Raw genomic sequence first — 13,328 nt, 5'->3', positions numbered from 1 at the left:
TCCTCCCCTCATCTTTAAATACTCCCTTTCCTTCATTCCACCTCTTTAAATTTTCTCTCTCCTTTTCCTATTGAAGCACATTGCATTCATTTAATTATCATGACTTTGAATCTATTGAGTCTTTACAAGCTATCTTACTCTTATCTTACTCTTGTCATCAGATAATTTCTTGTAATAGGAAGACAGAATATCTAGCAACGATAATTAAAAAAGCACATCTTAAAATAATGAGAAATAGTTCATAATAGCATTCATCACCTTGAAGAGCTGCAATTTCATCTATCAGATACAGAAATACCAAGTTTGACAGAGCAAACAATATTTTGATCAATGCTAGCCTTTTCACAATTACACTGATTGACCTAAGGGGTCTACAATGTCACATTTTCAGGTCAAATCAGATACTATTTATATAACCAGAAATCACAAATGACAGTATGCCCTAGGGGACTTTGCAATTTGTACACTTTTCTTTACAAACTTACACTAAAATTTCATTTATCAGTCTTGTAGGAGCAAAGTACTTTTTATTATACTTTTTCAATGCAATATGAGTCACTCCACCACTTATTTGCTCATCCACGTGTCTTGCAAAAATCTTGTATCTCACTACTTAATTACAGCATTTAACATTTTTACTGATTGGACCAGGGGAAACTGCAATTATGGACCACAACAAAGTGATATTTGCAACTGATTTGCTTAGGCAGGGATTTCATTACTCATGGGGGACAGGTTTATTGTTTATCTCATCCACAACTACTCCTTTGTCCCTCACTCCTTTCCTTTCCCCCTGTCAAATGCCTTCGCCCCATCCCTCTCCCTCTCCATCTATCTCCAGCATTAATTTGTTGAGCTCCTGTGACATATTGGTGGTGTTGTACTCCTGTGAGGGTATTTAGTGCCTGTGTTTTTATGTAAGTGTGTGTGTCTGAGTGCAGACAGTTGTAGCAGTTTTAAATTCCACATACAGTGTGGAGTTGGATTAAAGTGGTACTCAACAGGCTGTGATATGCTATACTGTACTAATGGGACACAATTATTTTAGTGAAGTGTGTGTGGTGTGAGTGCATAACCCGATGTTGTCACACCAACACTTACCCTAACACATCTAGATATCATCTCTCTCTTTCTCTCTACACACATGAACACACACACACACACATACATTCATGCACAGTCAGGCCTGGTGGATTAAGCAGGGCAATGCGTCTGTAACTCTACTCTGCAAAGAGCCCCGTGATAATACCTCTGTGTGTTACCGCCTAATCCTTCCCCCCACATGCAACAACTGTACAGCTCCACTGAATCACACAGAGGTAGTGAGAAGATGCGGGAAGGAGAGGGGCAGTGAGATGGATGAGAGCAAAGTTTGCAAGGGGTGGAGGAAGTAGGACTGAAGGGATGGAAGAGTAATCTGTAGGTCCTTGCGCGTGATTTTAAATAGCAGCAGCAAAGATAATTCTTTTTTTGTTAAGTCAGGGGAGGATTGTTATAATCACAGCAGTTAGTGTTATTGATGTTTTTTTTGTCAGCATGACACTACATTGTTTTGCTGCATAACTATAATTAACTACAGGGCATTAAATTACAAGTGTATGCAGTCATAGGCAGTATAATAATTTGGTGTAATGGTCTTACAGCTTCCTATGTAAAATGAAATATTGACTTAAGGGTTAAAGTGCAGTACAGCACTATCACGTTGAATATTTTTTCAACTATGTCTTTAAAAGAAGGTGAGAAACTGTAACCAATTCAGTGAATGGCCCATTTCCATAAAAACACAAGAATTCAGGTGTAGTTTCACTTGTTTATAGATTTCTCTGAGTTAGCACAGAGAAACAATACATCAAAAACATGATATCCAGCTTGGAAGCAATTAAACTGTTATATATAAAAAAAACAAAACACTGCAGAATAATGTACATCTGGAGTCACCTGTGGTTCTTAGAAATGATTGACTGTAACTGCAAAATAAAAGCTGTCAAGGGGATAAACATGTCAAGTTATGGACACAGGCTTGTTATGGAGTTGCAATAAATGTAGATTTCCAAGGTAAAATGTGACTTATTATGTACAAAATCATCATATTGCATTATCACGTATTATAGCCTACAAAACCCTCTCTGACCTTCAATGTAAAACAAAATAGGTTGAGTGCAACAGGGATGTGTTAAATACAAAACACATCCATGTTGCACTCAAAAGGTATGGATGTGAGGGCTTGGCTTAAAGACTACAACACATAGCCTGACCTGATTATTACAGACGCGGCTTCCATAAGTACATGCTTTAGTAAAAGAAAAACAACTTAAGCTCCTATGTAAAATCAAGCATCAGCTCATTGTGCATGATGATCCCATGGATTATGCACTTAATTTGACTAGATATGAGAATCAACATATATTGTGAACTAAACTCAAACTGCATAGTTCATCTATAAGTGTACACCAAAGATACAATTTTAATTTTATTATATTTAAGTTAATAAACTTACCATCTAGGTTTTTTGCCCTACACTCAGTAGTCTTTTCATATTTCTGCTGCACAAGAAGAAATGTAGACAAAGCTCTTTCGGACAGTAGTTACATCTAACTTGAGCTTCTTGTCATGTATAGTTATTTTGACATTTTGTGTCCTATTTTCTCTCTCCATGCCCTACTCTCACTGATTATTCAACCCCTATATTGTTTTCTTTCACCTTTAGGTCCCTCCTCAATCTGTTTTGCTTCCATCATCCTCCCCACCATCTCCCTTGTTAATCATGTCACGTCATGTTTCTGACATTCGTCTCATGCTTTCTCTCTTTCTCCCCTTTTCTGTTTTTCTCATTGCATTTCCATGAATTTCCTCCTGCCCTCCCAGGCTGTACGAGGGGAAGGAGCAGGCAGAGTTTGAGGAGTCACTGAGAAGGCTTTTTGAGTCCATCAACAGCCTGATGAGAACAGACTACACCACCACTCTGCTGCTCAGGGTAATCACGTACACTCACCCTGTACTCATACTTCACCACCTCTTTACATCCATCTCTTCCCCTCACTCCTTTTCTGTATCTCTTGTTTCTTCTTCTGTTTTTCTGCACTTTCCTGCTTTGTCTTCCTGCTCCTCCTCATCCTCCAACTCTGAAGTGATCTCTCAATCTAATTCTGACTACATCACTGTTCTGCTCATTAATGTCTTCCTGCCCTGCAAACACATCGAGTCACAAAAAGTTTGGCAGACAGACAAGTGGCCCTGTGAAAAATAGAACTGATGTTTTCTCACACATGTGATGAGAGAAGGCAAAGTTACCTTCTATTAACAAACATCTTCTACAGGACTGTGTTTACTTGTGTGTGCCATCAGGTTGCTGCTCTGAAGTACCTGCCAACAGTCCTGCATGATGTTGAGAAAGTATTTGACGCCAAGCTCCTCAGGTAAGCTTACCTTTCAGTATATGACACACACACACACAAGCACCTTATCTTTTGGTCTCATCCAGAGACAGTGACAGAGAGGATATATGGGAGCTTTCCGCTCAACTCAAGTTTTCCTCTTGGCTTTGTTCATTGACCCCCATCCTTCTGTCCCCCACACATTCAGTCCTGCTTGAGCCTTACTTTCTTTATCAGGTGATAAAAATCTCATCAAACTGACGTATAAGGACACACACTCTCCGCACCTCCTCCATGTGCCCCTGAGTGAATTGACAATTTCAGTGAAACCATCAAACAAAACCCATTTGAACCTCTTCTCTTACGTTTATTCTCAGCCTCTTGGAGAGCAAAATTACTTGGAATGACTTGTTTAACCTGTCTTTGACCCAGAATAAACTTTACAAAATACTGTTTAGCCCAGAGAATTACCCTTTTTTTCAAACAACAAAATTCAGGCACTTAATTTATCATCTAGCAATTCTACAACAACCATGGATCTATTGTCTTGGCATAATCTTATTACTTTATGGAAAGAAAATGTTAAGTGATGCATTCTTGACCCGCCATGTTCAATTTCAAACACACTTGTCTTTTCACCTTTCTGTCATCTGTGTGTGCTTTTGTGTGTCCACATATTTGTTTGTGGATTATCCTCATCTTCCACTTCAGTCCCTCGAGTGGCTTGATGTCAACACAGCATCACAGAGGTGCTACCTTTAACACCAGCCACACTGACACACACAAGCAAATACACACACATAAAGGTAAAAAAGTGATGAAGGGCAGAGAGTTAAAAATCAGCGCACATATTCTCACTTTCTGTCATACTTTCTCTCCCCTCCACACACTCACCCTTCGTGTCTGTCTTCTGCACTTTTTTTCACATGCACACACAAACATACCCGAGCCATCTAAACTTAAAAGTAAGGTCCCCATTGCATTCCTGATCAGAATTGCCTCAGGCAGAGTTTCCAAAAGCAAGCTGTTTGAATTACAATCACTGTGCATGGGTTGGACATCAAAGCTTTGTCTCATTTTCCGAATAGCCACATTCTTACACCTTGTAAACTCACCTGTAGTGTGATCCAGGAAGTGGTACAAGCACATCATTATCAGCTATTCGTGTGTTCTGTTTGGTCTCTGTGTCCTTTGCATGCCCAAGTAGAAACAGGCTGACATTTTGGGTTTTAATTAAATTCAGCTCAGCTGATTAGTGGGCCTGATAAGTCTGCACTGAGCCTCTGTGCCCCAGCGAGTCTTCGTGCCAGTTTATGCACATCAAAAGTCATACAAATCTTTTTGTTGTATTTGGGTTTGGGAGATGAAGTGGTGCATTTCATTCTTTTATGCTATTACCGAAAGTGCCTCTGCAACCTGTGTGGCATAATTTAAGGAGACGGAGACAAAGTGAGAGACAGACAAAAAAATGGAGACAGAGGGTTTGCCATGCTCTGAGCATTCAATCTTTCTAAGTGGCATCAGGGCTTGCAACCAGCCTGTTTAATTATTCTAAAATTGAATTTGGGGTGGAGGATGGCTCACCTGTGTCTTCATTAAAGTGTGTTTAGGCTTTGGCTCATTTGTTTTCATCCAGCATTCATTGCTCTGCTCTATGCTGCCCTGATAACACCATCACCAGCTTTCTGTGGTTCGTTTAGTTGTATTCCTGCGCTGCTTTAAGTGCATTTTCCTGATTATACTTACAGGGCAGGAATTCTACCGAAAAGAGAGTAGGAGAGGGAAAGAGGAGAGCACTATGAGTGCTTGAGCATAACTACTGTAAGTGTAAATGCATAACAGATAATTAGATGCTGTGATAATGAATTTAGCAAAAGTAACTGGGTTGAGAGCAGGAAAAATGTTACCAGTAACAGAAACACTGGCAACCAAAAATGAGACAATATGCTGACCGCAGCATGTCAGCACATCAGGTCACAATTTCATCTGGGCAGACTGCTATAATTTCGATATACTGAACTGATTGATTTCATTGTTCATTGTGTTTAGATACTTTATTTACCATTGTTTTTGGCCTAGCTGGTGTACATTTTGGCCGCAATGCCCCAATAAAGACCTTAGTGGCCTTGGCCTAAAAATGACTTAATTCCAGGACTGTTAAAGTATTAAAAGTAGTCAAAGCAGAAATATGACCCCGTAATTGTTATACCATTATATATTATCATTTATCACTCTGAAATGCACAATATTTACATTAAAGTAAATTGTAATGGAGTAGAAGTAGAAAATGACATGAGAAGAAAAGACTAGTAAAGAACACGCACCTCAAATTTACAGAACAGTACTTGAGTAAATGTACACAAGCAATTCCAACACTGGAGAGCGGATATAGATCGAACATAAGGATGGAAAATTTACAGAGAAGTGGTACTTTACAGATTAGGTGATGAGGAGTGATGACAGCAATGCCAATACAATGAGCTGCAGCATTTGCCGCAGGTATTCAACAAATAGGACCAACTTGTTTGTGGTGGAGGCATCGTTGAATGAAAATTGAATCTATTAAAGACAATGGAAACTCGAAAACTCGAAATAGCTGTTAGCATTGTTTTAATGACATTGTATCTTATGCAGATTTATGGCCAGTTGAAAAATATTTTGGCTGGTAATTTTTTTAGGTTTACCAGCTATTGGCAGATAGGTCAAACAGGCAATTTGGACCTGCCTGTAGACAATGATTCTTGAATATTTCTATTTCTTATTTTCAAGAAAAACACTCTTCCTGCATAATGATCTTGGTGATTATTTACTCCACCGACTGTTGCTTTCTCTCCCCAGTCAGTTGCTGCATGACTTCTATTCCTGCATCCCACCTGAGAAACTCCAGAAACAGAAGGTGGCCTCCATGACTGAAATTGTCAGCAGCAAACTCTTCCAGAGACAAGGTATGTCATTTTTTCCAATAATAATAGGCCAGAGCACTGAGCCACTAACCAATGACGGACTTAACGGTTGTGTAAAAAACCAATCACAGATGTGCACAGTAGCAAACAACTGCCAAGCCATTCTGCATGAAATCCAACAGAGCATTAGTTGTTTCTCAGTTAAAGGTTGAAGTCACATTAAAAGGTCTATTATACAGTGAGTAATTCTAGCTCAGCAACAGGACTGGGCAGACAGCTGTTCCCACTGTACTTGATGACCAGTTAGGGTGGTCTTTGCTTGAAAGGTTTTATCTTGATAAAGTACATTGGATAAAAGTGTGGTGTTTATACTGGAAGGGTAATGTTCCATCCCTTGTAGGGCAATCCAGTAAAGCATTGTGGATAAAAGCATCAGCCAAATGGTGAAAGGGAATACTGGTGTTTATGTAGTTATATTTTATTGCAACATACACGAGTGGACTCGACAAATTACACCATTCAATCACAATCTTTTGAATTTTGAATATTTACCTCATTTGTTTTATTTTTTTGTTATTACATAAACATGAAGAATAAACCTACCTTAAAATGATCTGTTTTTTCCAAATAGCATGTACATAAAGAAGACGTGGATATTCGAGTTGCTTTTCCTGTTTAGATAGAGAAAACAATATGGATATTTGATGCTGATGCTGTAATAAACAATTTTATGTTCACCTGTACTGACATAACAATCAGTTGAATGGACGCCAGTCAGATACCATCTTATTACAATCAGCTCAAGTGGCACCGATTAATGTACTCCTCCACTGATGGTAAAGGTCACTTCAAGTCATGCTTGCTGAGATTAAACAGTCTTGAGGCTAAATTAACATTGACCTAAACACATATTTGTTAGTCATCTGCAGTATTTGATGGTTTTCTTTTGTCCTTGCGGCATTGATATTCCCTCTCCACCCAGACTGAAAATGTCCATGAACCTTATTGCAAGCAGAAAATGAGTACACTGTTCATGCCTCAGTAGGTATTGGTGGCGAATACAGAGAAAGATAAGTGTTATCCTTATTAATATGACAGGTGATACCTGCTGTCTGCCAAAGGAGACGAAAGGATATGACTGGAACGGCTCTCAAAACACTGCAATTTTACTGTCATTAATGTCACTTTTCACACCATATCAACTCTACTGTTGAGGGGAAATTTGTCCACATTTTATGTGGATGACCAATGAGTGGTGATGTTAAACATAGTTAATTAAAGCTATAAATGGCCCAGTGTGTGCCATATTGACTGAGAAAGCTGAGTTCTGCTGCTTTTGAAGCCATGCCACAAGTGCCTACATGTACTAGGATGCCTTGTGTGCAAGCTTCTGAAGCTGTCTCTACTTAGGCTAAAATTAATTGCTTTAATTGCTCTCCCATGCCAACAATAACAATAAGTCATGAATAAGTCATTCTGCTGCAACGGAACCACCATTTGCTGTGTGTTCTTGGCAGCTCGGGTTCTGGATGGTCCATGCCGACTATTGTCTAATGCATCTGCAGCCAATGCATGTCTTGACTGCATTTCTTCGGCTGCATGCTCTGGCTAAATAAGACTGAATATCCTATTCAGCCAAAACACTGTAGAATGTATCCTTGTCCATAACATCCTCTGCACTTATATTTTGGGATGCCTTTTTTGCTGTCAGTTTGCAGTATAAGGAAAAACAACACGGAAGGTTTGTTTTTGAGCGGCATCGAGAGCACACCTACCCAGATGCAGAGAAGCCCAAGCTAACATAGCCTGTGGTTCTTTCAGGCCACCAACGGCTTCACATGATGGTACTGGTGGCCTGGAGGAGCAACAGATTTTGCAGCAAGAGAACTCTGCTTTCTCAGTCAATACAGCATACACTGAGGTATTTTTTGCTCCAATTAAGTACATTTATTATCGAAACTGATTTCTTACCCACATAAAATATGGTGAATGTGGTGAAAAGTAATTTTCACTAGATCTGCCATAATTGTCAGGGACATATAATTATGTTTGTATTATACCTTTAAAGTGCACCACACATCAATGATCACACACTGCACCAATTTCCACCCCCTACCTCTGTTCAGCCCAATTACATCTGTCTAATTTGCTTGTAGTGGGCTGATAAGTGGTGTTTTCCCCTGTAGAGGAACACATTCTGATGGATAGAGTGGGCTACTGTTGTGCTGCTGTATTATACAAACTCGATAAGGGGGTCCAAATCGGGCCTCTGAAGTTGAAATTGAAGAATTGGAAGTAGCCTGTAAGTGATTGTGGGAGAGAAAAATTTGGTTTGAGACAGAAATCAGTGTGAGCGGGACCATGATAGAATACGTGCTGGGCTGCACTAGACAGATTCAGTCACATCATGGACATTGCTCCATGTTTGCATGAATGCATTCTCGTACGCAACCTGCAAACACATTTGTATGTATTTCTTTCAGAGTGACTGATGACACTATATCTGGGTGTGAGTGTATTTGTGCATTTCAGTGTTTGTGCAGTGGTGCATGCTAAATGGGTGTGTGCACTGCCTTTAATGTTGTTTTTGCCCGGTATGGCAGTGGGTGCGCTCATCAGTCAGTTGCTGCCAGCCAAGCCAGTAGCTCGTCCGGGATACGGTGCTTTGGTATTGATCCTGGCCCCGATGATTGATCCCCTAGGGCCTGTCGTCTAGCCCTCTGGCTAGATGTCAACACACTCAGAGTCACACTCTGTCACCAGGAAAGTAGGGAGAGAGGGGAGAAAGTGATGAAAGTAGCAGGAATGGGAGCGATGGGGATGACAGGTAGAGAAGGAGAGAGCAAGATAAAGAAAAAAATAATCAAAGGAATGTAGGGCATCATGCCAAAATGCTACATATCAATTTTGGCAAAGAAAGACCTCTGAGTTTTCAGTCAATGTGGAAAAAACAGATGACTGTCCTGCAACTATTTTTGAGGCAAAGATTTGGAAATTACTTTTACCTCCAGTCGTAGTGTGCTGGAGATGGAGGCAGGCAGGGGTGCCAGAGAGACCAAGGAGCCAAGAATAAATAGAGGAGAAAGGGATGGATAATAGTGAAGTAGATAAGTTAATTTGCAAAGAAGGGAGAGAGAAGGAGGGGAAGGGAAGAATCTCTGGGAGAAAAAGGAATTGAGACCGGAAAGAGGAAAAATCACAAGATCACATGATTATTTGTGAAGGTGGAGCAGAGGGATACGTAAAGGGATGGGAAAGATGGATAACAAAGGAGTGGCGAAGAGACACAGGCTGGTTGATAAAGAGGGAACAAGGGATTTGAGATTGATAAAGAGAGAATACGTAGATGATGGTGTTAAGAGAAAACAAAATAGCTTTGGGAGAGCAAAAGTTTGTGTGAGAAAGAGAGAGGTACTGGCCTTGTTTTGCTATGTAACAGTCCAAAAGTGATTTAAAGTTTAAGGTCTGCTCACACGCAGTCTATCAGCAAACCTGCATGTTGCTGGTCAGCGGTGCCAAGCCCCTCCTCTGCTCTTTTTTCTCCCCTCATCCTCCGGCACAATGCTTATTTATTTATTCGTTCATTTATACATTGGTCCATTCCATCTCGATCCCTGCCTCACCAAATGAGGGCTGACACTCAGTCTAATTGAGATGCATTTTGGCATTGGGATGCTAATCAGAGGGCTTGTATGCTAGGCTGCTATTCGCCCAGGAGGCTGAAATATGCAGCAGAGCTAAATTATATATTTATAATAGTTAATGGCCTGGTGTCCTATCACTGCACTGCAATACATATTTAATAACCCTACCTGTCTGTGTGGCTGTCTGTCTGAGCAGGTCTGCCAAGCTCACTCTCCAGGGAAAAATGTCAGGCCACTGACAGTGTAGGAGAGGTTAGATGATGGAAGGGGCTGGTGTGTGTGAGTGTATGTGTGTCAGGGTGAGACGGGAGATCACTTGCTTGCTTATGTTTGACAGAGTGAAAATGAATTATCTTAGGTATAGTTATTTTTGTTTTTTACTGTAGATTTATTTATGATATAAAATGATCATTAAAGTTAATCATTCAAAATCTAGTAGGTAATCTAGTTGGTAATTGGATTATAAATGTACCATTTGCAAATATATTTTTTAAATATTCTTTGTTTGCTTGATTTATTTTTTACTTACTTGGATGTACATAATGAACAGCACATTTGCTTTTGGCCCAGTTTTTCTCTCACATACTTCTACTGAAAGATTTTTGGGAGCTGTCCTCATTGCAAGAGGACATTGTTTATTGTAAACTATGTTGGTCAGCATCTTCTTCTTTCAGTAGAAAACACAAGAACTTTTGGGTGTGTAGGGACTAAAGCCTGGATGAAATTTTGTTTAAATGAATCTGCTGGGTACATTTTGGACAAAGAATGATAATCATTTATGTAAGAATCTTTTTTTTGCAATAGGAAAGCAGTTGCTATTTGTGTAATGAGGTTCTCTCACATGGTCACATGTATTCCTTTTTCCCCAACCTGGTTTGCTGTGTGTGTGTGAGTGCACGTGTGCATGTGCGCACGTGTGAGCATGGTTTTGTGTTTGTGTCCAACTTCCAGATTTTGCCTGTCCATGTGCTTGGCTTTCTCATGACTGGTTGCATCCATGGGCAGTGTTTGAAGGGATTGGATGTTTTTTTTCTCCTGCTCAAAAATACTCCTCTGATTTATTCAGCATACGCTCCTGGGATTAAGGGTCTTGGCAAGCACATACTGTATACACACACAATGCACACATACACACACTGACACACACGCACAGATACACATGTGCATCCTGTCATACGGGTTAATCTGGTTTTGAGACAAAATTAAATTTACGAGGCGCATTATGGCTCAATTTAGGCAAATTATAATGCTGTCAGGCAATCACTGCGACAGATTGAGAGCATCAGCACTGATAAAGGGGAAAAAAAGGACGAGAGATCAGGGAGAGCAAAGTGCAGAGGGACAGAGGGATGAGTCTGTCATTTTGTTTGCCCACTCATTTCCAAAAGCTGGTCAAAGTCCCTGATACAAACCACTAACCCTCTGTATTTTCTCAGCCAGGCCGCCATTTCCCCTCCTCCATCTCTACAGCTGGAGGAGAGACTGCAGTCATGTCACCCGTCTTGTAGCACATATTAAACAGATTAAAGGAATCCCAATGCGTTTTGATATAATGCTCTTGAAGGGTGAATTGTTATAGCGAAGTCTCTCTATAACATAACATAAAAATAACCCATAATACAGAAAATCAACTAATACAGAAAGCTGCATGTGTGTCTAGTGTCAACGTATTTTATTTTAATTAATAAAAAAATTAATTAATTTTAATTTATCATATTCATAGTCCATATGAACAGCAGCAATCTCATTACTTAAATTGTTTGCATTTTATGGCAGCGCATTATACAGTGTTGTTGACATTGTTCACACCCATGTCTATATTTCCCCTGCTGTGATTACTTAACGGATGCATGTCAGTGCTTGATGAATATGGATGAGTGATGTGTTGTTCAGTTATTATCGTCAGGATTTAATCAACGCTGAGTGACCTCGGTTGTCTCCACATTCTCTACCAATCAGCATTAGTGACAGGCCACTTTAGGCAACAGTTATGATAATACTGAATGTAGTTTTCTACATCTAACCTCTAAGAGAGCTTTAGATGACAAAGATACTACCATGTTAACATGCAGGATCTGGCTATAAATCTAGAGTGATCTTCTTTACTCCCTGACTGTGGTCAAAAGTAAGATTAGGCTGTGCTAATAGCTTACCTTAACTAAATCTCCAGCTGGTGTTAGTAGAAGAAGGATGGTATGTGTGTGAGGGTTACCCTGAGGGTAAGCAAGTGTTTGCATGCATCAGAAGGGACCTGTATTTATTGTTATGTATTTCTCCTAGCCTTTTTCAAAGCAGCTGCTTGAGCTGTAATTTCAAAGCTGTCAGCTTTACTGCTGCTCAGGGGATGTGAGCGTCTATGTGTATGAAACAGGTTGCTTGGTGGTCCAGTAAGCCCCCATGCGCCCATATGCTGAATGTTTAGTTATATAGACATATTAAGAGACAGACATCATAAAAAACATAATCGTCATATGGCTGCTGTGTCCCCTCAGGCTGTTTCAGAAGTGCTTCTCTCTCACTTTGCTCCTTATGAACGAGGCGTTTACTGCACTCTTCTCTTCTCTGCTCTTCTCATCTTTCTTCTCTCACCCTCTCTCTCTCTGTCCTCTTCTGTTCTCTTACCTCCTACTGTGTCTTGCTCTAAGATATTGTTTTATGCTGTGTTACATTACATTAGCTTCTGTTACATCACATTAAGGTTTGTGTCACGCTTTACAGTAACTGCATCGAGATCACTCTCACAAACAACCAGCAAAAACTGCCTGCCACACCTGCCAGAGAATTATGAATATAAATTGGGTACAAGAATATGAATTGGGTACAAGAGGTGGCGTGTGTGTGTTTGTTAATATGTTTGACAGCAGAGGAGCAATGTGCCATAGGTGATTTTTGATTTCGTTGTACAGGCTGACCAGAAATAGCTATACTTAATGTAGAGCTGTGGGGCTGATGGCTGCGAAGTTTAATGAGAAAGAGAGATAGTTACTATCATTCATTCAGAGTCTGTAGAGACTCTAGTTTGGGAGGTTGTAGATGAAACAGTGGCAGAAAAGAGGGATGGATGAGACTAATGGAGCAAAGTGAATGGAGTTTAATCATTTTGGGAAATGCCTCTGTTTCACAATCTTCCTCTGTCTAATTTATATTCAGATCCATTCTTGTGTCTGTGGGTTGATGTCACTGGAAATTGAATGCAAGCAAGGACAGCAGAGGTACACGGTCAGTGTATTAGCACACTTTCTTTAGTTCATTTAGCACAGATGGGGTTTGCTTTAATGTTAACCAGAGACACAAGCAACCTGACAGAGAACAGCTTGGTACTGTCAATAGCCGGCTTTCCACTGCACAAGTGGGGGTTATGTTTCTCAGGTTACAGCAAAATAACATTTCTGGGACTCCTTAAAGCT

The 13,328-nt window shown here is 40.1% G+C and overlaps 1 protein-coding gene across 1 annotated transcript in view; it reads left to right on the top strand.

Moving 5' to 3' along the window:
- Positions 1 to 13,328, top strand: part of dock2-like (dedicator of cytokinesis protein 2) — a 94,874-nt gene that overhangs the window by 21,074 nt on the left and 60,472 nt on the right. Inside the window, exons 22-24 of the mRNA XM_070836321.1 lie at positions 2,866 to 2,974; positions 3,346 to 3,416; positions 6,213 to 6,319. Coding sequence (XP_070692422.1) covers positions 2,866 to 2,974; positions 3,346 to 3,416; positions 6,213 to 6,319 — 287 coding nt within the window. The remainder of the gene's footprint in view (positions 1 to 2,865; positions 2,975 to 3,345; positions 3,417 to 6,212; positions 6,320 to 13,328) is intronic.

The sequence above is a fragment of the Pempheris klunzingeri genome, chromosome 9 (assembly GCF_042242105.1).
Source record: "Pempheris klunzingeri isolate RE-2024b chromosome 9, fPemKlu1.hap1, whole genome shotgun sequence".
NCBI classification, from domain to species: domain Eukaryota; kingdom Metazoa; phylum Chordata; class Actinopteri; order Acropomatiformes; family Pempheridae; genus Pempheris; species Pempheris klunzingeri.
Note: the sequence above shows the minus strand (reverse complement) of the source record. Positions and strands in the feature narration are given on the sequence as shown.